This window comes from Dufourea novaeangliae, unplaced genomic scaffold (genome assembly GCF_001272555.1).
Source record: "Dufourea novaeangliae isolate 0120121106 unplaced genomic scaffold, ASM127255v1 scaffold187, whole genome shotgun sequence".
Lineage (NCBI taxonomy): Eukaryota > Metazoa > Arthropoda > Insecta > Hymenoptera > Halictidae > Dufourea > Dufourea novaeangliae.
This window is the reverse complement of record NW_015374075.1, coordinates 1,537,125-1,563,975: the sequence shown is the minus strand read 5'-3', so window position 1 is coordinate 1,563,975 and position 26,851 is coordinate 1,537,125. Positions and strand designations below refer to the sequence as shown.

Here is a 26,851-nt window from a genome sequence, read left to right as displayed (position 1 = left end):
AGAAGCAATTTATTGAAGTATTTATTTTAAAGAAAGACATTGATTAACTGCGAATTTTAACAGCAACGTAATGTCAGGAACGTATTTGAAATTATTTTTCTTCACAGATAGTTAGAATCATATCTATCATGCATGTGTCAAATTTGCAAATGTTTTTCCACTAAATAAGTGGAGTAATGCATCAATATTCAAAGCTTCCTGACATACGTAGGAAAAAAGTGCATTTTATGTAATCTTCTTTGTGTATCATACAAAGTACAAACTTTGTAATATATGTTAGATATGTGTTACTGTAATAAAATACAATATTAGACACAAAACTGTTCACTGGGACAGTAGAATTTCTATGAAATAAAATTATCTGCAAGTATGAAGCAAAAATTCATAGTAATGTTACGCTGTATGCAGAGTATATAAATGAATAAATATTGAATAATTTATATTGTTTTACACGTAGATGTTTAGTTGAAAGTTTACCCATTTTAAGATGATTATAGGTACTTGATCAAGGTAAGTTGCATTTGTTCCATTTATCTTTTATTATAAAGGACAGCATATCGATAGGTACATGTTTTTTTCGAAGGTACTTAAGTGGTCTCGAGAATGTGGCTCTTGTACATGAATTATGGTACTGTTACGTTCGAGCGCTATCTACTCCTTACAAAGTAAAATTACATGTTATCTGTCTGTCAGAACATTTATACGGTATGTACAGGCCAGGGAAATTTGATCAATTTCCTATATGTATACAACACAACGCGAATTACCGTTTCTATACGTATGTATATAAGACGATCTGATAGTCCTTAAATGTACTATTTAACGTAGCATCGAGTTTCTGGATTACAAGGAGTAGTGTATATACACGCTAAAGTACACTCTATGATCAGTGTTGTCTGAGAAAATCTCTTACCTTTGCCGTTGTTTCATATAGGTATCTTGACAGAGAAGAAATAAAGAATGCGAAGTATTATATTTTAGGCGTTTAAATTAAACGGAACTTCGTGTAGTATAAAGCGCCCTCTAAACCGGAAGTTTCGTAGAATATTGTTTCAAAGTGGAATATTTATGAAGTATTTATTACATTTCTTTCATTTCAATAACACGGACCGTTTTCTTTTTAACCAATTGTATTTTCATTTGTTTTTTTCGACGTATTGGTATGGATAATTTTCTTGTTATTAAACTTTCAAAAGCTAACGAACTTACAGTATCTACAATGACTAGAATCGTTACGACGTCGACCAATCACAGACGAGAATGTGGCGACTCTCCAAGCAGTTCAAACGATACATTTCGACAAGTGTTCTCTTACCGCGTTCGCGACAGTTTATTTACCTTTCACGCGAGTGGAAAGAAATATTACGCAGTGTACAAATGTCGTTTGACGAGTGAAATGTATGCTACGCGAGATTCACGCTGAAAGAAATGTCGGGAACATCAGACGGAGCAGTATTAAGAAGTTCAACTTTTGGGTGAGTCCTGTTGCTTTCACGTTGACTGTTATTGCGTTCTTCCGTACATATATTGAAGATATCGATTCTAATAATCACTATGTGAAAATTAAAATTGCATTCGTTACTTTGTCAATTAAATGGAAGAGAGGAGGAACGCAGAAACGTCTGTATAAAGTTATTTGTAAATGTATAAATTGCAAACAGTGGTTCTCAATTAGCTTTTTCATCATCCTTCGAGCGAAATAGGATTTTTTTTCTTTATTTATCGAAATGTTCAGCACGATGGGGTTCGTGTTTATCGCCGAATAATACTAAATTCATTGTTACTCGAAGAAACGGTTCGCATATATGTAGTCGAATTAAATACACGCCCTCTTGCAATCTCTCATACAGGTATACGTTACGTATAGTTTGATAATTTTCTAATATTTACAATTACACGGCGATGACTTATGTACACTGATAGGTGAGTATATTAGGGTGATTCTCGTAAAACAAATTTGTCATTCTGCAAAAATATTCGCTATAGAAGTAGACGAGTATATTCTTTGAGTACAGATTGTCCGTTACGATGATCCGAAGTAACAGTGACGCTCAAACTTCGAACGGTCCTCATGCATTTCGAGAACTTATTTCGAGACAGTCGTTGGAACACAATTCGAGAGGTCGATCTCAAAACTAATTACGTACGGTTACGCTTGACGTTTTTTTTTTCGTCTCTATTCGTTTACTTACAATTAAAACCAGCCTCGGTCAGCCCGAAACGATGCCTCTTTAATGATTCTACCGAGAGTGTAACTTCGTTCTCGTTATCCATCGATTAAGTTACATCGGCCATGGGTGCTTATTTTCACGTTACACTAGTCTTGTCGTAAACAAGCGAGGATACGGTTCGGCGAACAGATTTGTTCCTGGACATTCGCCGGATGAGTCGATGAGGAATACCTTTTAGTGCTGCCAGTCTTGACTCTTTCGCGTTCGAGGGAATTTTTCAGGGGGAAGGGAAATATCGCTCGTCGGTGTCAATCATGGACACCTCGTAATGTATTGGATTTCTCTGTGCAAGGCTGGTTCCAGTAACTTTTTAAATGACATTGGAAACGGCAAACCTTTCGTGAAACATCGATCGATCAAAAATTGCCGTTTTTAACGTGTGTTCGAGTCACCTCTGGAACGAACCGTGCACACGCTTCTCGAGCTACGCTGGTCACGTTCGATCAACAGTTCCGAGCACGGTGGGTACGCTAAGGCTACGAAGTGTCGAATGGTACCAGAACGTAAAAATTGGTGACGAGTTATTCAAACTCGATTTACAACGCTGCAATTGCCGTAATTCGATTCGCTAGATCCTTCGTCGGAGGTATAAAACGCGAGAGACTACGCTGTATCTATTTACAAGGGGGAATCAAAGTGGTGGCTTTCTTTGTGGTCCACTTTTCGGTTTTATTTCTTAAATGGGGGGTCGGTGAGCGGTCGTCGTTTGTTTCGCGCGACCAGAATGTCGTGAAGATTCCAGGCCCAGACTTCGGAATTGAATCTTTCAACGATCCTCCGGTAGCGAGCCTATAATCACGTGTCCCGAAAACGTATCGCCCGTTCTCGACGAGGCCCAGACCGGGCCCCCGTGTATCGTCACATCCCGCCGCTTGGTAGTCCACTTCCGGCGCCACCGTCGCTACTTTGGCTCACGCTGCTGTAGCTGACGCTGCTGGCTTGACCACCGGTGGTTCCTCCGGTAACGTACTGCAACCAAAAAGACGATACTGTTAACAGAATATTTGTCGTGACTGTTGGTATTCAGCCTGTATTTGGTACCGGTATGTACACCGAAGGGGACACGATCGAATACAGACAACAATTGGAAGATCTTTGACTCCATTTTCGTCGACCCAACAAAACTGAAAATTCATAAGCAATATATACATACATCGAATCTATACTTGTGTCTGTTGGGATCTAGATATAGCCTGTCTTTCGAAGGCTACCACTCTGCAGAGTACGATCCTTCTCCACTCGAAACCACAGTCGAGTATCTAATTAGCGAGTCTCGAAATTTCCAGACACGCGATCCCATCTCTCCGACGTACAGTTCGAACTCTATAAATTGGGAAACTGGATCGAATTTTCTTGTTTCCTTGAAAAAATTCCCGACAGTTTTTGATCCTCCGTGGCTCAAGGGCCATTCAGCCTCTCACCGCTTCTCTGTTTCGTCGACTAATTAGTACGGAATTAAATCGCGCGTTTTCGTTACTTACGATAAATAGTTGCTGGATGCCAGGGATTCGAGACGGGGGCGAAACGTTTGAACTTTAATTAAATTCCTCTGCCCGTCTCGCCTCACTTTTCTGCGAAATTCCGTTGGAATCGAACGGTAGATGGCACACCTCTATCCTTCGGTCGTGTGTCGTCGATTCGCTCGTTAATTAGCCGATTCACGGACGTGCGCGACCAGGTGACGAGGACGCGTCAGAATCGCGAGCATATCCCGAGGGAATCGGGATTTAAGGACGTCGTTTCCCGCAGCCGTACGGAACAGGGTTTTAATCGAATCGCATTGTGCGCTTCCTGTCCTCCCCTAGACTCCACAACGACGACACCGACGGTTCGTTCAGCTCTCGGGGATTCAATGCGGCATTGTAACCGCGAAAATGGTGTGCAGGTCGAGAGGGGTTGTGAGTCACCGACGATTCGTACACGATTCGAACGCCTATAGGTCGAACCGCCGATTGGCCAACTCCACAGCTATAAATCGAACGGTTGAACGGCTGAAATTTTAAGACCGAGGAAACAGAAGTTCGTATTTTCACGTAAAGGGAAACGAAAAGTCGGACGATTAGGTCGTGTACAGGACTGTTAGGACACCGGAAGTCGACCCAGATACTCTCGTCGTTTAATCCGTCGGAGAATGAGCGTAAGAGCGTAAAATCGAAGAAACTGGAAATCCGATCTGGTGGTTCTCTGGAGGATTCGGTTCTTGATAGGATAAACGAGGAAACTTCTGGCCCTGCTCTCGAGCTGTGGTAGTCTTCCCCCGAGATCAAACTGATGAAACAGCACTGCTGAGACGGATTTTGTATCGATCTTGCGATTCTTCCTTGTTTTTCGCAAGCACAAGCTGGTTACAGATTCTGGTGGACCGAGGGTAAAGGTGTGCTGGTCAGTCGAGGAACGATGAGGTCGAGGGAATAGTAGTTACTGGAGAATCGAAGCTGGAGAATTCTATTTTGTCGTTGTGTCGTTATTTACACGACACTTTATGAAATCATTCGCTGTCTGTTCGATACTCGACGACGACTAATCCACTGAAAGACACCGCAATTTCGACATCGGGGATTCAGCGTGACGTTTTTATCCGTAAAATCGGTCCGACGCTGTGGTATTCGCGGTGATAATTTTTCCCACGGCTCGCCGCTTTCGCGAGTATCGAGTTATTCGGTTTACGGGCGCGATTCATCGAAAATCGTTTCCACGTCCACACGCGCTGCTTTATCGGACCATTCCCGATACATCGGGACTCCTTCGGTTCTCCTACGAATCGGAAATTTCTGTTGATCCGTTGCAACCTTTAAAAAGAGACACCAAGGTTGTTGGAGCTATCCACGATGCAAATCGAGCGTTCCTACGACGATCGTCGTCCACCCAAGATTGGACGACTAGGATATACCTGTTCAATCGACAGAAGTTCGTGAACATTAAGCGAATCGGCAACAACCGGACAACGAAACGTGAACGACAACAGCGGGACCAACGATAATTGGATGGGTTCCAAAGCGGGAAAAGTGAAAAGACGAGTCCGAGGGAAAACTGGTTGCAATCCGAACGGGCTGGATCGATAGTTTCCTTGCTTGGAAAGGCGAAAGTTCAAGTTTCCGGTTCCTTGTTAAAGGGGTGACTCCTGGAGCCTCTGATTCCTCCGAAGATGTTTGGAAAATCAGCCCTTGAAGATGATAAACGGCATTGCAATGGGTTCCTCTTTTTGTTCAGACAGCAAACGTTCCATCGCGATTCAAACGGAAACGAGCTGGTTCAGCGTGACGCGAGTATGGAAACAAAAACGATTGAAGAGATAGGGAGGGCTCGGTCGACGATAAAACAAGGACGGGACGGATCACGCGCTGAGGGGGTGGAAAAAAAAGTAGGCGGCGATGCGGGCTGAAATGCATCAATATCGTTCGCCGCGCGCGACCCAACCGATGCAAGATAATTCGCTCTAATGCACGAAAAGCATTAACCGGGACACGCCCGCTGCACCGACCGGTTCGATTTCATTTTTCACTCGTTTTCCAGCGTATCCCTTCTCCCAATATCAGTCTGGAAGCCAATCTCTTCTCCTCCGTCTAGCAAATCCCAGACTTGAGGATTGTTTCCCGCGACAAAAAACCCGTCCGCCGGTAAGCGAGTCTCGAAAAAAAAAAGGTCGACCTGAATATCCCCCTGGCGGCCTGTATACAGGGTGAACCACGAATCGTGATCGGTAGAGAACACTCTGTTATTAGCTGGCCGATTGGAAATTTTTTTATCAGGTATAGCATGGTTTCAAGAGAGCTTTAACATGATTATAGCAAATTTTTCATGATTTTTAAAGGTCACCTTCAATTTTTTACAAATACACCTATAATTTTTTTACGCCTATCTGTTAGAGGATTTTTTTTTTTAATTTAAGCGATGTTCAGAATGGTGTCCGTCAGATGCAATGCACTCTGTAGACGGCGAATAAAAGAATAAATTTGCTATAATTACGTTAAAGCTCTCTTGAAACTATGCTATACCTGATAAAAACATTTTCGATCGGACTGCTAATAACAGAGTAATCTCTACTGATCACAATTCGTGGTTCATCCTGTACAGGGTGATACGAAAAAGGGTTCATCATTCGTATGGTAGATAGTACTCGAAAATTGATGAAAAAATGTCCTAATAAACGTGTCACTCACCAGGAATTTCCCATTCAACTCTCATGGAGCCTTTACTGTATTATCATATGAACCCTTCTTTGTTGTATCATCCTGTACATTCACGAGCCGGGATAGGTACTTCACCGTTTCTATAATTGACTCGTATTAACATTCGGTATATACAGTGTGTCTTCTCGAGCACAGAGGATATTCAAAGTGGCTGCTTCCCTGACCCAGGGGGAAGTCTGTATCAATATTTGCCGTGCCATCGACGACGGGGCTGGTTCTCAGCAGATCATTCCGTAAATATAATATACAATACGTCGCGACCTCTTCGGCACAGTCTGGAACCGGATAGAAAAACGGATAGGCAGACACTCCACCTGGACGGAATATCGGTATTCGCTTCGGCCGGTGATCTTCCGAGAGGATCATTAGGTTCGAAAAGCGATTCGCCAAGTTCCGTAATGCTCTCACGAAAAAAGTTCTTGCATGACAGAGAAAACGGGGGGGTGCTCGAGACACCGCCGTTGTCAGCAGTAACGTAATTGCGTTCGCTCGATCGAAGAAATTCCATCCCCACCCCCGTTATCTTTCTGAAACGGTCTATTTTCCGGTCTCTTCTACGCGGATAATTCGAGACTGCGCCGGTGCTCGCCCGTTGAATTATGCTCGATGATATATACCGATCAGTGGGCACACCCTAGGGGGCGGGGGTGGAAATTTATAACCGTTAAATCTGTTAAAAATATCGTCCATTCAAGGGGTATCCGCGGGGGACCGCGATAAAACCGTCCCGGCTATTGAAACGTATTAGCTATTGGAACCGTGCGTTTCGAACGAGACCAGTTTCTCGTTCGTCCATTGCCAAATGGTTCTTTCTCATAGTGCCTCGGTAGTCTTCATGCCTCGAGTGAATTTTGTATAGATAAGTAGAGACCTTACGATGATACCTTAAGACTCCACAGCTAATAAGATATACCTGAACAGAACGGATATGTAATTACATCGAACAAGTGAATGTACGATCGACGGGGAGAAGCGTGTGATTAGAAATTTGACCCCCTACAGCCCCGAAAGATTCAATAAACGAATTGTTACTGTATTTACATCTCGTGGCGTTGGAAAACGCGTGAAAAAACGAACCACGATAAAACTGACGCACAAGATGTGCCCGAGTAATCGGTCGGGAGGGGAGTGATGAGGATTCCCGGGGTGCGCTGACCGATTTATATTCTCCTAGCTTTTTTTTTTCTGCTCCCTTTATAAATTGTTATTTCGCAAAACGGCGATCTCCCCGGAGGGGTGGACAAAGGCGACGTCTGTATGCGTGGTGGATCAACTACGAGAGAAGTGGAGGAGGGGAATCGGAGAATGGCGACCACCGGCCCCGTTTCCGACATTTATATCTCTTCCGGCGACAGACGTGCTCGTAATTCATGTCCCCTTGTTTTTCGGGACTTTCACGGCGACATTTTCAGCTCGTTCCTCTGTCGTTCGTTCAGCCCGCACAAGCGGAATTCGGGTGGTCCTGGCGTCCCTGAGAAATGGCATAGTCGTGTCACAGAGACTCGGCCTGACGAGTTGTAAAATTCGTCGGGAATCGCGTTGATCCGGCGATCTCGCTGTGGTTGTATATCGGTTTCCTTGTTTCGTGGATTCCGACGGTGGACTACGGAACTATTCTTGTTCCGCCACGGAAACTCGTCTGGTTGCCCGTCCTACTAATTAAGATGTATCGATAATAGGAAAAAGAATTAGGGAAGCAGAGCTCCCGTTTTTGATACACGTACCAAACGAGTAATGACACATGGTAATGTAATTTCGAAGTAGTCCCAGAACGAAAAATTTGATCCTGGATTAACCGAAGCTCAGCTGGAAGCTGGGCAAGACCTAATTTTTTCGAATACGAATCTTATTTCGATGAGTGGACCAAAGATAGGTGGCGCCTGCACATCGAAATTGCTCAGATTTAAATCTCATCTTCATTCGATTAGCATTTTGAGCGGCCGGGAAAACTTAAAGTTCGCTCGGAGCTTCGCGAAGGAGGTAAAGAGGAGACGAGTTTTACGGAATAAGAAGCGTATTTTCGATGAGAAGGTCCCCGGTAGGTGTCTCGTGGTTCCTGGATTGTCTTGCCAGGAGACACTAGAATGCACGCTGTACTCGTCGGAACTTTATGGGCGTGCAGAGGAATTCTGTCGGGAGAAACGAGCACAGTACAAGCCTTATGAAATAAGATAACGGCTGGATTTACGTAGGACCGCGAGGCAGGAATATTAGCGTCCTGAAATAAAAACTGGGATGAATCGTAAACGGGGAATTATGGTTTCATCGTGAGCAACGGTGTACGCAAGTTGAAACGGACACGTTCGGCCCTCGAAACGGTTTTCACCGGTGATATGTATTACCGTCCGGAAAACGAAAAGGCAATTCCGTTGTTGCGATCGAACGTCGACAGGGGACGGAAAACATGGCCGGGTGGGAAACGAATTCCATTTTGAGTGAAAAAAAAAAAGAATTAGTTCCGTGAAACGATATACAAGACATCCACTTGGTTTACCCCTTGCCCTCGAATTCGGTGGCTCGATCGATCGAATTACGCGGGTTGTTCATTTAATTATCCCACGGTGATAAATGAACGTTCGGGGAATCGTGAAATTTCAGGGAATTAGGTGATTGATTTAGAATCGTTACGCGTCATATGTGTTGGCCGGAGTAATTCGCGAATTGGTTGATGAATTAAACTGGACGGTTCAATTATCGAACGTTCGCGACTTCTTTTGTTCCCAACCACCCCGAATGCCCAATAGAATTTATGCACGTGGAAAAGTTACGCAACACCCGCACGTATTATACCCTCGGTTACGAAGAACACCGCTTCATCATTGTTCAATGGGCCCAGATGGTTATTCCCCCGGGCTCAGACATTTCTATTTTTCCACCCCCTTTCGTTTTTTTAAAGAGCATCCACGCCCGGATCTCGATTCTTTATCGGCACCGTCGTCGATTTGCACGGTCCTCACCGCGAATATTCCCTCGGCACCGATCCCACCGTTCCCGTTCGTCGGAAAACGCTTCGATTTCCATCGAAACCGGAGAACCGCTCTCTTCGTCCCTCGAATAGCTCTTCCTCGACTCGACTTCTCTCGGTACACAGGCCAAATAACTTGCAAAAAGATGAACGATTCACGATCACTCTTTCACGCGAGGCAAGATATTCGAATGTACTTTTAACCTCCTGTCTCATAAGAATTTGATACAAAAGACTTTCGCAAGTGGGTACGATTGGACACGATGATACGACGACGATGTCTCTCAAGACCATAAATAATATGCTCGAACGTGGTATGAGAAATGTATCTTATTTCACTCGCGAAAACGGTTCGTTTAGCTCTTCAATATTTCAGCTTTCTACTATTCCCGAAAGAAAAGTCACAGGGACTTAAGCCACTCTGTATTCAGATTCGTTTCAGATTTAATATTCATATCAGGTTCGTGTGATTCCAAACACATTTTCTGTCAGGGCTCCACCATAGATATGATATAAGCATAGGTGTAAGAAACAAATCTTTCGTCAAAACTAAACTAACCCTTCTATTTTACATTCTATCAAATATCATAATTAATAATACGGAAAGTTGTGTAGACGTAAAAAGCTGTTCTCCTTTTATCGAAGCTCCGACGGAAACTATCAAACAAAGATCTCTGCGTCGCGCCAAGTGGCAAGGGTGTGTAGTCAAAGGTGCGAGAGAGGGGCTTCTAAAAGGGGGGTTGTCAGGTGCTGCGTGTATCCTAGGCATACCAAAACGCGTGCACTGTCCCGACCAAGGGGTGTTGCTCGTGCAGGTGCTCGTGTGTGTATTTACATATGTGTGAGAGAGAGAGAGAGAGAGAGAGTGTCAGTGATCGATATATCCATTCTCTGATCAACATACCGAGGCTATGTTAAACGGGGATGGTGACAGAGTCCTTCGCCGGTAATCTGTACTAAGTATCTTCGGACGATTACTAAGGGGGGTGGGGGTGGAGGAATAGGATAATTCTCAAGGCATAGATGCTTCGATAACGATGGATGCTGGGAGGGAATCGAGACGATGTTCGAGGCGGTCTCCAACGAGCGATGATATCCACGTCGCGACGTTATTCCATCGTTAAATGTAGGTTTGCTCGCACGAACTCTCTTGGCTTCCTCGCACGTGGTGGATCGAGTACGCGGAATAGTATCTTCCGGAGGCGAATCTCTGAAAAAACATTAATACACTGGACACCACGAACCGGCCATTCAACCCTTTGTCTTAATCTTTCCACAATGGACTCCAGTTGTCGAGATCCGTCTAGACTATAGGGTCTAGTAATCTCTAGGACCTTTACTTCCATTCAAATTGATTCGATATAATAATGTTTCTGTCTTCTAGGAATACATTCAACGCGATAGAGTCGACTGTTAGGGCTCTATTCCCTTCCTCTCCTACACGATGAGGTATAGTTACCAGGGAGATATATTTCCACGGACGTGGGACGCGTCATGGGACGAAGTTCGCATGCAAACGGGAACGCAAAACAGGCAAATCGAATTCATGGAAATTAGATTCGGTTGCAGACTACGACTCGAACAGAGAACCGTATCATCTTTCTTTCTCTGTATCGAACTCCGGGGGAGGAGTTGTGTGCTCGTCAAACTTCGAGCTTTTTCCGTTTTAATAAATAAGAAAAGTTTTTCGTCGCTGCGTTCGTAGGAGTTCTGCGAGTTCTGGAAGATAACCAATATGTTGCCGACTACCGAGATCGAATAACTTTCGAGACTTAGGGGTTTTCGATTTCGTAATGTATCATTACTCCGACGCGTCCCACAGTGCGGCCAAGAATGGACAAAAGTAAAGAAATTATTGTTTAATATCGACCCGATAATATATTTGAACTTTGTGTTAATCTCTAAACGACCATATTTTGTCAAATTAAGATTCAAAAAAATTCATTAACGGATTAGTTACAAGCGTTTTCTGCCAGCAAATATCGAGGTACACTAATTTAATAAAAAAATGTTTCGAACAAAATTTCGTCGGTATACAGTTGACGACAAATTGTAATAGTAAATATCGATAAAAAACTTTTTATTCGATAAATAATCAAGACCACCTCAATTGTGTATCATCTCTCATTTTTGTATTTTCTTCGACAAAATTAATAGGATACTTAGGTCAAAATTTGTTTAATTCAGAAGTTATGATTGTTTACCCTAACGCCCGTATACTCGCCGTTCGAAGTAGCTTCGTCCCGTGCAACTCCGACGACAAGCTGATTATCCGCTTGGTCTTCGCGACGAAAACATTTTGGTATCTCGATAGAAATGGAATTAAGAGGACACGAAATGGAACACGCAGATATATACGGGCCAGCACAAGTTGTTCGAAGGTTAACAGGATCGACGTTATCCGAGGATGATCACGGAGGAATCCTGTGTCGCGGAAACGGGCGACTCGCGAAAAGTTTAGCGATCGGAATAATAAATTTCTCTCTCCTCCTTGGCTGGTTCTCAAGCTTACGTTATATGTGATCGCGACTCGACACGAGCGTTAGCGTGTTTCCTTGACCGCTTTATACTTGGGTCGAAAAGCCCCGTCCACCTTTCCGGTCTCGTTGCGATCTTAAGGAATTTTTACGATGATGGAGATCTTCGACGTTCGCCTGTTGCTCTCTGAAGCTTCCCAGGCTTAAACCTGACGAAGAATATATCGGGGAAAAAGACGCGTCGACGAATTAAATAAACGAAGCCGTGATATTTCGACGAGATGAAACGAACACGCATGTGGGGAACTATGACGCAAACGGATACACGATATTTTTGCGATGTAAATTGAGTTTGACCGATCACGAAACTAATGATTCATTCTATCGATTTGCTGCGCACGTAAATTCACCGTTCAATAGAAATTCAACCGTGAAATGTATCGTGACTTCACATTCATACGTCGATTGCTATCCAGTGTTCATGTTGTCCGGTCTAATTGAACGAATTGATGGTAAAATGTTACAGTGTATTTTTATCGCGGTTCATTAATAACAGTCACAAACGAAGCGACGTTCTATTGTTCGAGGGGAAAATACATGGAATTTAAAAAAGGATGCAATTTTCATTTGTTCAAAATATTCAAAGAGATCTAGGTTGCATCCTATGAAGTAGAATGTTGCATCTGGCTCTAGAAAATGAGGGTTCAAGTCCGTGGATTTGATCGCTGGTCCCTCTGAAAAGGATTGGGCAATTCAAATCGAAGACTTTCTATTTTTTAGTCCACGTTAGGGCTGTTTCGATATTTTACAAACAACGCCATTGCGTTCCACGAGACAAGGGTGAATGCGATTTTCAGCGTAATTTACGGCACCTCCGACAGGGGTTGTTTTCGGCCGGGTGAATGTTTTTAGGCTCGCGGAACCGGAACAACCCTTGTAGCTCGCGTGTTTCCCTCGCGGTTTCACCCGGGATCGGGACGACGCGGATAGCTACCTTTCGCGCGAGGGAAATATGAATATTTCATACTCACTTGACTTGGTTTACATCTGAATGCCGGCTGATATCGCCGTCTCATCCGTCTCGGGCAGCAGCCGCACAGGATCCTCGTGAAAGCTCTGAAAAAGAGAGGAGAACCGGGATCTGAATCGAATGCGTACGGACCACCGTGCATCTACGTCTGATTTAGAAACCCCCCAATACGCTTCTCAGGGGTAGGTTCTTAGCCTGAAGATAAATTCGTTCGGATGTCATTGCCCTAGGGACACTTCCTACGCTTTAAGATCTGGATTAATATTTCCCAGCGTGATACGCCTCACCGAGAGGGAATTCGAATATTTTTTTGGGGGAGGGGAAATCAGCAAATCATTAACATTCAGCGTACAATAGTTTTACGTATCTGACTTTTTTATTTGAAGCATCTGTTAATGCTAAACTTTTTTAGAACATAGTTTGGTATTATGCTTGGGGGGCATCGAAATCTTCGAGGCGTTCAAGCGGGGCATAATCCAAAAAAGGCTGGGAAACACTAGATCTAGATGAATGAATATCCAAAATGGTAGCAATTATCGTCCCTTCGCACGCGATTGTCTGCTAGGTGATCGTCCTGGATCTGTTACACTTACATTATCCTCGAACCAATAATTAAAACTAGTTCTACACTTGGATCAAAGGAAAATAGAGCAGATAAGGTTGTAGAGAAATTCTATATAGATACTATCGATCCTGCAAGCTTTCGCCAGACGTCGCCAGACACCTGGACAAAGGGCGTGGAAAATTCACGGACGAAATCCCACGGTTCACGCGTCGCGGTTCGCTAACAACGGCGGGTCGCATCGGTTCGGAACCGATCATCCGTGAGGGCTGCACTGCCGATAACGGGGTACCTTCGTCGGGCCATTGTAAAATCCAGCTGGAAAGTTGGTCACGTCGCGACAGCAATGGTTTCCAACGTCACGATCGCATGACTGGAACGTTGTTTCAAATAACGCGCGCGCGCTCCGCAAGTATTTGCATAGGGGCCATTGTAGCGTGAACTGACGACATGCGATTACTTGGGGTACGACGGAAATTTCATTTTCACCGATGGAGAGAGAAGAAGAGAAAAAAAAAACAGAAACGTGGACGTATTCGGTGGTACGGTGGTCGTTATATCACCTGCCCGCGATATCAGATGATCGGAGATAAATCCCGTAGGTAAAATTGAAATTTTCACCAGGCAACGAGGCCCTGATAGAAATTCGTTATCGGGGCGGAACGTATCGAGAGAGCATGTAACAAGCGAGCACACGATCGTTTCAGCGATACGTATCTAGCAGAGGACATCGAGTCCTTGATTATCTTGCTTCGTCGTCGTCGTCCAATCGGAGGATAGCTACCTGGCCTGGCACTTATAACGCCATCAAGCGTGACGGTTTCGTTACTATCGAGAGATCAGTCAGAGGTCTGTCTTCGTGGAAGCTTCGTGGACATGGCGATTCCTCGGTGTCACTTTCGTTACCTTCTTCGTGTTATCTTTGTGCTTTTATTGACGCACTCTGCGTCCTTCATCGTCGTGCCTGTCGACTTTCTCGAGGTGTACCAGCGTGAGGAAAAATTTGGCGATCGAAGATTGATCGTTGAGAGTATCGAAAACGATTTGTATCAACGGGAACAATTATCATACTCGATACCGTGCATCCAGAGCTTTTTGAACAAGTACGTGGAAAACGCAAGTGGGTCTGTGTTTATTATTGTGGACGAGGAGAACCTAAACGAAATCGTCCAGCCATTAGTGACCTGGATGAAAGGACACTTTGCCTTTTTCTCACGTTCTGTCGACGACGATATCGTGGTACAAGATACCGCTACCAGTACGATCATGCTGATGTCCACAGGCGACAGCCTCAATGATACCTTCCGCGTACCGGATCCTTGCGATCGAGGTTGCCTGTTTGTGATCATTTTGGTCGACAAGTTCGAAGACCAAGAAAGTTTCCTCGACGACACTTACGTCCTCGCGAAGACGTTGTGGAAGCGGCGAGTCTCAGCTGTAGCTGTTTTAGGAAGTGTAGCTGGTTCTGTAGCGGTGGCTGGCAGCACTTCCTTCCAGCCTTACAGATACTGCACGATCTCTCCACCAGTTATCTTGGATAGATGCGAGGGTAACGATTGGAAGAACCTGAAGACAATCGATTTCCCAGATCTGAACAATTGCGACCTAATGATAGCTTACTTCGATAACCCTCCGTACGTGGTCAGTTTAAAGGAATCGGTGAGATTGAACGGATTCGAGGGTACCTTGATCGAGGAGGTCAGCAAGCAGTATCAATTGATACGGCAGAGAGCCGAATGGAGTCTGAACACCAGCTACGCGGAACAGGTGAAACTGTTGATCTTCGACGACACGATGGCCGATTTAGTTGTCGGTGGGTTACTGCAACAATCTGAACCTGATGTCGAATACTCGACCACCTACGACATACTGAAGGTTGTCTGGATAGTGCCAAAGATTCCAAAGGTTTCGCTGGAAGGGCTGGTGCAGCCGTTTCATCCATTCGTATGGGCGGCCATAGGCGGAACTTTGCTTCTCGGTGGTTCGATCAAGTCCTTCTTGATGCCCGACGTCTCCTGGCTGGAGATCTTCGCTTTGCTAATCGGTGTTGCCTTTTATCGACAGCCCACCAGGCTCTCGAGGAGAATCCACTTTATTTCGTGGAGCATATTCGGTCTGTTTCTCACCCAGTTGTACGTCGACTCGCTCGCTGATCAGCTGATCAACGTGTCGGACCTAAAGATCGAGACTATGAAGGATCTGATCGCGTCGTCCTTCAGTATTGGCGGCACCGGTGCGCTCGTGGAGCTATTCGATGACTTCGAAGAAACTGACGAGATCATGGAACAGATACGAGAGAATTTCGTCACCTTCGATCAGGATACGTACAACGAACAGCTCGGGGATCTCTTGGTTGGTAAGAACACCACGTTTGCTCTGGTAGCTGTGCTGAATTCATCGCGAACCAAAGCGGTCGAGACCACCTACGCTTACACGATGACTTCGGACGTGATCTGCAGCTATCCCCTCGCCGTGGCCACCTGGAAGGGATTCCCTCAATTACGCACGATCAACGCGAGGATCCAGAATTTCATCGACTTCGGTGTCTTCGACTTTATGATCGGGTTGGCTCTGAGCAACGACACGCGCGCCAAGAAGTTCGCCATTGCGCAGAACGAGGAGTACAAGTCGAATCTCCATCTCCAGCAGTTTGTGCCTGCCTTTCTTTTAATGGTCATTGGATTCTCTAGTGGCTTTCTATTTCTGTTTCTGGAAATCTTGGTATTCCCCTGGAGGGTGCTCGGTTGATCCAGGCCAATCTAGATCCTAGACATTTAATCTTTTAGCTTCTATACGCCACTACAGTGGCTTTCCTCTAAGTGTAACTGTTCAACGATCCGCCACTACTGGCTCACTTGTTTATTTCGCATTGAAAATCGTGGACATTATTTATATTTAAACATGGCAAAATAGTGGAAAGTATCAAAGTGTGAAAAATTATAGTGCAGTCCACGGTAAAGTTGTCCGTACAGCTCCGCGAAAAGTTCCGTAAAAAGTGAAGGGTTGTTTCATGGATAGAGCGTGGCGACGCTTAAATCAGGGGATGGAGCTCGTTCCACGGACAGGGCAGCAATGAACAGTTCCGCGTAATACCAGGAATTATTGTATCGCACTGCGAGAACGCTGTTGTCGTCCCGTAAAAGAATAACCATCCAAAGTGACGGGGGTGGGATATCGTTTTACCATAGATTATCGGCTTTCGCTTTATGAATTATAGACGGATATTGGATTGCAGCTGGACGGACGCTGGTTAGGTGTGCTGTAACCTTTTCGTCGAAACCGTGTATATACCCAGCAGTCGATTCGTGTCAAGGACGTGGGACACGATTGTTCCATGGGCTATTTGTACGGTGACGTTTATTGGGTGTCGCGGTGTTTGCCACACATCCCTCGTATCAGTCTAATAAACACATTCGGATTGCATTAATTGACTTTAATTATTATCGCTACGCCCTGGGGTTTGTTAATTCGACACGACAGAGGATGTTTCCAGACTGGGGAACGGTCCAATTAGCTCCGACACGGAAAGGCTAAGAAATCCCCCAGCGACAGCCCCCGTGGAAAAAAAGAAATGTTCCTCGATACTTAATTTCACATCCCTCGTATATCTAACTGAAGAAGATGATCCCCTCGTGCTGGCGGTCGGTCGTGTTGGCTTATTCATTGGCAAACCAGGACTGGTCCTCCACGGATTTGTGATCGAAGAGGAGTGTGTGTGATCCTGCGGCGATTTATTACGTGTCGTAAAAGGAACGCCATTTCCTCGGTTCAGGTAGTTGAATCCGTTACGGACGTTGGACACTGGTTCTAAAGGGAGCCTGACGATCACGGTACTCGTAATTACGCAGCTTTAATCGAGCAATCAGACCGTTCCGAAGGGGTTAAATGGGACAAATAGGTGTCTAAAAGGTGTCCACCTTTTCGTCTGATCAGCCGACCCCAGTTTATTCTCCCTTCGCTCTTTTTTATTCGTCCCATAAATTCGGTTCTCGCGTGTAGCTACGATGCCATTCCCCGAACGAATCTCGAGGATCTATCCGCAACGAACGAAATCCGCTTTACTCCTGAAACTAGGCGAAGTGAGCTTTCAGTTCGAAGACAGAGGCCTATCGAGACATTTTGTCTCTACATTCGTGTCTCCGAGAATAAAAGCATTATCTGCAGAGGGTAAATGCTTCCCTCGCTGTTTCAATTTCGCTCTCTCATTCCGGACGGAGTTTGGATAGCAAGCACTCGAAACACGCGAGTTCAAGAGCAGACAGCAAGCGTACCATGTAAAAATTGGCTTATACAAAATTGAAGCGCAATTTTCCCTAATTGACGGGCCTCCCATCAGCAACGTGAATATTTGCTAATATCGGGTACATTAGCGTTTGGAAGTTCCAGAATACCGAGCTCTCGACGACTCCTTCAACCCTCCCTCTGGCGTTTTCGCGTCGTCGTAATTTCGTTGGGCTTAACAAACCTTATTAGCTCGTTCGGGAAACACCATCGTCTCCCTGTTGTTCTTTCTATTCCGTTCCTGGACCCACGTTTTCAATGATTCAACATGGCGTTTCTCCGATCGACGAATTCACGACCGAACATTCTGTTCGTTTCGTCTTTCCGTTGGCCTGTCTACCGTTCGAACGGCGACGAACGATTTACATATTCATGCGAGGCGATCGGTGAATATAACCGTCGTCGTGTCACGGTGGGAAACTGTTTTCCCGGCCGAACGGTGGGAAAACACCAACGGAACTTCGTTTCGATACGCGTTTTACCGTGTTATCGCGGTTTACCGAACTTATTACGTCTCCTCGTAAAAACACACACAGGTTCGTCTGTTCGTTTTGGAATACATTCTTTAACGTTCGGGACGTGTACACGCGAATTTTCAAGCCCAGTTTATCGACGATCCCATTATTAATACGATTTTCCTAGTGCCATTTAGGGCGGTGTGTACGGCTATTGTCCATCGACTAAGTCGTCGTATAATGAAACGGGGGCTGCATTGTTGGAACCGAGGAACAATTTATTATCTAGATGGGCTGTTATAATTTAAAGGCTCCAGAGAAAATCGCTGCTCGGTACACGCCTCGTTCACGACGCGATATAATGAACAGGAATTATTCTCATCGCGCCAGGGGACAATAGTGTGCCTCGAATCATTCGTGATACACAATCGTCATTACGGAATCGTGGAACGTCCATGAAAGTTCGTCCATTTCGAGGGAATCTTGTTAACGCGAATTTGGATTACACGACTCGATAACTTTACATCCCTGTTGCCAGATTCCACTTGGACTGCTACCATCCCCTTTTCCAACACCCCCTTCCCTTTATTGGAACGATCTAGCGACGTCTGCGCGTTTCTTGCGTGCACAAACAAGGGATATTTCTGGACTGTGGCCTTCGGAGGCATATTTGCTGGTTCTGGCGACGATTAGTCTCCTTGAACTTGCGTGGAAAAGACAGGTGTGAAAAAAAAGTTGAAAAGGGCAGACGTTTGTGTGTATCGAAGGGATCAGAGACGGATATCGTCTGGAGATTCGTCGTGACGTAGCCGTTGAAGAACGGCCGTGGATTTTGGTTAGTTTACCGACGAGTGTTGTCGTGTTTGCAACGGGTTATCGCGTGTCGTCATCGATTCGAGGACGAGACTTCCGAAGTTACGCAAAAAAATGTTTTCTGAATATGTGGACCGACTTGGAAATGCCCTAAACGTAGAAAATAATTTCTATTTTTATTATTTTCTCTTAATATTAAATTAAATATATTGCAACTTTTTCGGAGACGCTGCAAATTTTTTTGTATATCAATATACATATTTGATATGTATTTCTGTATAAATAATAAAAACAGAAATTATTTTCTACTTTTTAACGCATTTCGAAGTCGATCCACATGTTTTGAAAAAATATTTTTATTTCGTACATTTTAGTTAGCTGGAGCAGCTTCTCTCGTGATCCCGTGAGCGTCACGAACGAGAGCTATCGGTGGGGTCGTTCGAATAAAATCGTGGACGTCTTTCGAGAGGCCATCATCATTCCCAGTCGATATGCAAAACCGGAGCCTCTTAATGGAATTCAACCTGGAACTTTACTAATTAACTCTTCTCCGGGGGGCTCGGTTGCAGCTCAAGATTGCACTGTTTAAAAGATCCTTTCAAATCCTCTTATAAGTCGCCGTGGTATACACCAGAACATCGTCGAGAACTTTGTCTGCTCTCCAGGGGAAAATATTTAAAAATCACTCGAATATGTCGTATTATTCATGCCCCTTCCTTGCTCTCTTTTTTCGATCGATCGACGATATTGGTCTGCAATTATTGCAGTCGTGCGTTTTAATCGTTTAGTCTTGAATTTATTTCAAACAATTAGAACTCACTTCTACTTCTATTCGACCAAATTATTTACCATAATGTCAATTTTATTTCTAAATTGAAAGAAATTATCACGAAAGGATGATAAAAAGTAATGATACGGTATAGGAATTGCATAAATGTTTTGCCACCTAATTGTTGTTCCAGAAGTATGCGAACGAACGTGCGAGTCACTGTAAATGGGAGGACCGTTTATAAGTGACATTTACGTAGACGCGATTCATTAATTCTACCGTTATTACGGCACGTTTAAGATGCAGAACGAAAGATTATTCGGTGCTCTGAACGCGAGTTTATCATTCTGATGTTAATTGTACGGGAATATTCGTCGTTCGAGCTTCCCGTCTATCCTTAAAAGCGTGGTCCGTGTCGCGCGCGCGCGTTACCCACGTACCTATCCCGTTGCAGATTTCACTCTGCATTTCAAATTTCCCCTGCTGAAAAACGGCAAATTCGTTCCGGGCTCTCGCTCTCCTGCGTGATCGCGTAATTATGGAGAAAAATTCTTCCCGTCTCTCCTTTTGCGGCGTAAAAGTTCCCCCCTCCTGCTGGAATAAATTTCGACCAGGGGAGACGACTCGGAGGAAGTTATATCGTGGAGAGAATATATCTCGTTATCGGGAGGAGTCAACATCGTTTTGGAACGGGTTAGAGAGATAGTAGATTTTTTCGCTTTATACTAGCTCTCCCGTGAAAGGTGTACCAACTCACATATACGAGGCTCTAATAGTAACCAATGAACGCGTTGATAGCACGTACAAGCTTCGAACAATATCCATTAGTAGAAAAAGCTAACTCTTTTTTTTTTTCTTGCGGTCGAAACGGCAATAAGGCCGTCTTCCGAAGAAAGTGACCTATTTCCAGCTTGGTCGATTAGTTACATGCCGATAACACGGTGTCCAGGAGGTTTTTGCCTCCCAGAAAGTTAAACGGAAACGGTCATTCCATCTCAAAAGACGTGTGAATCGGCATCGATATTCAGTGCTACCAAATCGGCTAATTTTTCTCGAATTGGTAAGGATGTTACGTTCTATTTCTCAAGTTCCATTCTTAATGACCCAATAAATTATCACGGAATATAATTCGTCTTGTCCCGTTCATCTTGTATCGTTGTGTCACGTTTAGATCTCCTTTTTGTTCCTGCAAAACTATGTAATAGAAGTCGGGCACGACGTACAGCGGGGTAGATTAAGATAACTGAGAATTTATCAAGCGGCTCGGTCCGTGTGTCTCCTGTTTCGTAGATCACAGGGGTCCCGGAATACGGGATCTTTGAGGAAGTTTCCCCGTTGGCCCTCCCTGCATCTCACGAAATCCTGATTAATGCTACCGCTCCCTGCACTTTCTCTCCTTTTCCCTCTCGAACAGATCCGCTCTGTTTCCCTGCTGTATCCACCGTGTACCCTTCTCGTTCATCGCGTCGTTGCTTCTCTATGACCCGGTTTAAGTATCCCGTTGACCTTAACCTCGACTAATCAGCCAAGGACGCTTCCACCAAGCACCACCGTCAGCGTGGGACGGGGGCGAGGACGGTCCATGTACCAAATTCGTTCCCCCAAAAACAGGGTCGCTAGAGGGAGAGGGGTGGAATAGCTCGAGCTCGCTTCGGTTACCGTCACCGTGTTAATTAACCCCCTCAGGATGTCTTGTTGTCCTTTTTACGTTTTCTTTTACAATCGACCGACGTGCACGGACTTCACGACGTACCAGATAGAGGGCTGGCTTGGAGAATTTCAAGGATCGAGGATGTAATGGAACAAGAAGGCGAGGACGGTGAACGAAACCGGAAGTTATCGTGATTTCCGACTGTCGATTGGGGACAGACAGGGGGAGGACGAAACGAACACAAACGGAAGATTCTCCGCTGATTGGGCCGACGCCTCGCAAATGAGCTATCGGAGTTTACGTTCTAATGACAGCGAAACGTGCGCCGAATGCATTTCGGGGGGGGGGGCAATCGGGCACACCGTTGCCCGCGACATACCAAAACCGGAAATCGATGGGGCAGTCGAACAACGTCGACACAATGAATTTCGTCCCCTCGCACGAAATCGCCCTACGCCGTCCAATTTTCACGTGGTTGTTGGTCCGTGTTAAAAAGATCACCACGGCCCGATACGCAACCGGAAATGCACTCTGTGCCTGTTATCTCGTTGAAACGAACGATGTTAAATGGTTAATCGGTGGAGACGAAGGAAGACGCGTGGGCGGTAACGAGACTGTGGAATCGAATCGCTTCGATACCTTTTGATTTCCATCGTTTTCAAATTACGTCCATCGAATCGATGTTATTCGTTTAACAGCAGTTTTATATACGTCTCACCGACGGTCATGAATTGTCCATAGAATAACGATCTTTGTGTCTGATTCAATTCACCCCGAATAGCTAGTAAAATCTAACCAGTAAAATTCGTGTGTAATATTCGTGACTTTTCAGACAATGGACTGAAAAACATGTCGAGTAAGAAGGAAGTCTGTCACTTCACCCAAATATGGTTGACACGTTTATTGCAAAGAAGCTAAATTATCTAAATACCGTTGCGAAATGTTTGCGTAAAACAGCATCTATTAACCAAACGTATATATTTTCAACGATTTATGACATAGAAAACAGATATCTACTAGGACAGATTCTAACAGTGTGAGACAAGAAACCGACCAATCGCAAACTTTATGGGAATCCTGCGATTGGAACGTTTTCCTTACGACCTGTGACGTTACGGCAAACGCAGCATTTGTATCGAAATTTCGATATTTATGGGTTATATCGTCGCATTGGACATCGATATTTGGATTGAAAAATATCAATATTTCACTGTATCACCCATCACTACGGCAGACATCGCACAGTTGCAGCCACTGCGTCGTCGACGACGACGTCAACGCCTGTGACGTCAGGTCACCGCAACACGTGGCAATGGAACGTGGAACAAAACGTTGTTACGCGAATTGCGGAGGCACAAAAGAAGACGCGGCGAACGTGAATCGTTTGGGGTGTGGGTGGTGGTGTGCGGTTGGGTTCGGTGGGATTTATAGCGGACCTCCGAACGATAGTATCCCCCAGCAGCCCCCTCTCTGTTTCATCCCTTGCGGCCAGAGCAGATCTGCAGACGTCCCGGCGGCGCCCGACGTCTCGACGTCGAGTCGAGACCTTGGCGAACGCTCTCTGACCGTGTCCCTATAGCGCGTTCCAGTTTTCCGCTTGACCAATCACGGAACACCGTCGGGAGAGTCGACTTCGGGTTGAACGACTGCGAAACCAATGAGGATCGACGCGTAGGTCACCCGTGTATCCACCGATCCTCCATCCATAGCTTTTTGATTAAACTTTCAAACGTCTCGTATCGTTCGGGTATTCCGACCCTCTAGGCTAGTAGATTCGACATTTTCTTTTTATGGTTCCCCTCGGTTCCGGACGTCGTCAACGACTACATATCGAAACTTGTCGGACAGAGGACGTTCGAATATTGGGATTAAGGTGTCTGTACACTTGTGCACGTATTCCCTGACGAAAAACTCGCGTTAACCCTCACCTGTCCCTCGTTTTCCGAAATTAATTTGTCCCTCGGTGTTAAATTGACACGGTGGATAAATAGTTAAATTTGCAATTTCTCCGTAATAATGTCATAGAGTTTCAGCTAAATTTACCTACACATGAATGGCATCATTTCTTAAGGGAAAAATGTGTCAAATTGACACGAGGGATAGATGAGGGTTGCTTCGACGGCCTGAATGACAGTTACAACGATTTGTACACAATACACGTCGAAAAATCAGTCGTCCTCCCCTGTACAATTTGTCGTAGGACTTGTCAGATCGTATCGTTCATGGGAGCATTTACCAGCAACATTTTAGATTTGACTTTGGACGTCTAACAGGATGATCGTGGACAAAAGATGTGGGTCGCGTATAGCTTCGCTCCTTTATCATCGTGGCCGAGCCGTGGGACGGCCGGAGGATTCTTTGACCCAGAAGAATTTCTTCGAGATAGCCCCGGGAGGGCGAAAGGTGTCGGAGAGGAGACGGTCTGAGCGAATGCAAATTCGGCTTTTTCGCGCGATAACAGAGGGGGGTTGGGGGATCGTTAACAGAGAACCCGATCTCTGCACCAAACCCCCATTTCTCTGCAGCTCTCCGTAGCCCCCTGCCTTTTTCTCATTCTTCGCCTTTTCTCTCGGGTCACTTGCAACGCCGCACCGAGCGGATCGTAATTTACTTTAACGCACGACTTTCGGCCGTAATTCAAAAGTCACGCGGAGCTATTCTTTTCCCAGTCCGTTGGAAAATCGCGGCCCAGCCGGATCGAAACCCCTTTTTCTGGCCTGGTCTGTTTGACAAGCCGGGAACCTTCGAGATAATTTAAGTTAATTAATGAGTGTTCGAAGGCTCCTCACTGACAAGGAGAGGTATCTTGGATAGAACTCGGAATTCTGAAGCCAATAATATTTGTTTCAGTTGCATGTGGCCATTAGTTTATGAAATATTTAATGTTCAGTGCTGAGGAGTCTTTAGACACTCATCGAGGATTCACTGTACTCGGTGGAAACTCGGTCTCCCTCCTGCAGTCGATCTTTTTCGAATCAATGAACAAAGAGGGACAGTTCCACGAGTTCCGAAAATCAACGAACGTTCTGTGTAGCTCCTCACAGACACAGAATCGCGATATATCGTTTGCTAATAGAAGGATAACATCGGCAATGCGTTCCCGCCACAAGCTACCCGACGCAACCGCGTATCCAAACACACACCGCAATGCAATATTGTTCTTGAATGAAATCTTACACCCGCGGTATCGAAAATTCCGAACGTATCGGTTTGTCGCGAGATCGATCGTAATTGAATTCGTCGAGCGGCGGGGGAACGACGAGAGTGTTTGTTGCGGGTGGATCGTACGTCGTGAATTCGCTTAATTTAGAAGAGCCGAAGCACGCGCTGGAATACGTTAAATTCCATACACGAAATTGCGAGCCGGCCGCCGTCAACGGGATCGCGTTACCACGTTGCGCAAATGGTATTCCACTAAATATCGAGTTCCGTCGGTTTAAAAGCGACGAGTACTCGGTGCTGCGGTTCGAGTAAAATTGTGAACGGATCGCGTCGGGTTACGTTTGTCTATTCGTTCCATTGTACATTAACATCGAAGAGCTTCGTTTAGAATTCCATGTAACGCGTAAACTTTTCGTAGCTGTGTATAATTCACGACAGTTCCCTCGCTGTTATTCGGGACGCTTCAGGGAACTGAGTTATCGAAGTTGCTCCTTTCGGTGGTTCGTAACCGCGCCGTGCATCGTCTGCTGTCGATAAAACAATTCGTAAAGATGGATTGTGTCTGGATATGGAAACTAACCGCAGAAGGTCGGGTATTGTCGTGGGGTATTCCAGCTACACCTTCTGTAACTACCAGTGTCTTGGACTGTCATGAAAAATCCAGTAGAATTATTTTAGAATACAGTAAATCATCCATGAGTGGTCGAAGGCTCCTCGGCACTGAGTGTTCAGACGTTATCCTCACAACTGGGCGCTTGACACTTGAACACTCATCGACGATTTACTATACTTTAATAATTCATTTTATACAATAGACAGAATAGTCAAATTACGGCTGTTTCTTTAGTATGATTTCGCTATGACTTCCTACTTATGTGACGGTAAAATTGCATTTTCATTTCCCAACATTAATTCTTAAATACCCAGTACCTACAAGTATTTCTTTATTTTCATGTAAATCAGACTCCCAATTTAATAATCAAATTTTCCGTACAGAATTCTTTATACGTTACGTTTTTATCAGGTAAAATAAATAAAGTGCCAGTAATTGGGACATTTACTAATATTAGGGACATTTACCCTGCACAGACTTCACCGTGAAACAGAGCTTCGATCCTTCAAGACCTAAATCCCACCGTTGAATCAGATTGTTAACTGGAGCGATGTTTACAACCAAGCTGGCAGCTCGCGTGTAAACACGAGCTCTGGTGTTAACTTTTCATATCTGGACAGTGATCTCTCGGGTTCGCGCGACGTTTTAATTTTCCAAATTCCCGGCGTCGAGGTCCGGCCGACTGTAGCGCGTCACGAGTGAATTATTCATCGTGAAGGATACATTTTCATCTCGCCTTTGGGAAGCGTGGTGGGATTCGGAGGTGGCGAGGCAGAATGAAAAATTCGCCGGATAACAGATCTCTGGACGTCCGTTGCCAAGGATTTCGGTGGCTTCGCGAACTTCTGCAGAATTAATACCCAGTTGCCCAGTAATGCCACCTTTGTGCGGGCGCAACCTTTAACTCCTGCACGGTGACCGTTTCTCACGGTTCTATCTCTGGCACGTCTACTCTTACGCTTCCGCGGAGGGAGGAAACGTCCACCGAAGTTTACGGAGGAACGCACGAGCAACAAAATTCCTAGGGCATTAAACTGTCTTCAGGCAGGTTGTAAGGATTAAGTCGGCTGGTGAAGCCAGGTGCCAGCTTGTGGTGCTGCCTGAAACGATGGGAAACGCCTCGAGATCGAGCGATTAAGGGTAATGAACAGCAAATTATTAACCGCAGATTACGAAACTATGACGTACGTTATTACTAATGATTCGTGGATAATTACGACTGAAAATACGTGATTCTGAAGATTTCTGAAAACCACAAAATCGACGAATTTTTACGATAGTGGTCTAGTGTTAAAGCTGAAGACGTCTATGTCAAGAGTTTATATTCTAGTAGAAAAAGAAATCTTCTACCCCTCACCCATCGACTATTCTGCTTCTGTAAACTCATATAAGATACCGAAATATGCCAGCTGCGCTACGAAACAGTAGTAATCGTCGTGGAGATCGAGTTACGCGATCAGCGTAGTGCCACGTGGATCACGTAAAATGGCGAATCGCGTGTCGGGAAACGGAGCACGTCACGGAGTTGATGGAACATAGAGAGAGGAACAACGGACTGGGGAACAGCAGCAACGACATCGGTCAGTCGTACGTGGTGGCAGTCCGCACGTGCGACTATAACACGCTTCACGGTTGTTTGCCTCGCGCGGGTA

At 45.1% G+C, this 26,851-nt stretch overlaps 1 protein-coding gene across 1 annotated transcript in view; it reads right to left on the bottom strand.

Moving 5' to 3' along the window:
- Positions 1–10,506: 10,506 nt before the first annotated feature.
- Positions 10,507–26,851, bottom strand: part of LOC107190557 (dopamine receptor 2-like) — a 30,044-nt gene continuing 13,699 nt past the window's right edge. Inside the window, 2 exon segments of the mRNA XM_015579374.1 lie at positions 10,507–10,596; positions 12,895–12,979. Coding sequence (XP_015434860.1) covers positions 10,507–10,596; positions 12,895–12,979 — 175 coding nt within the window.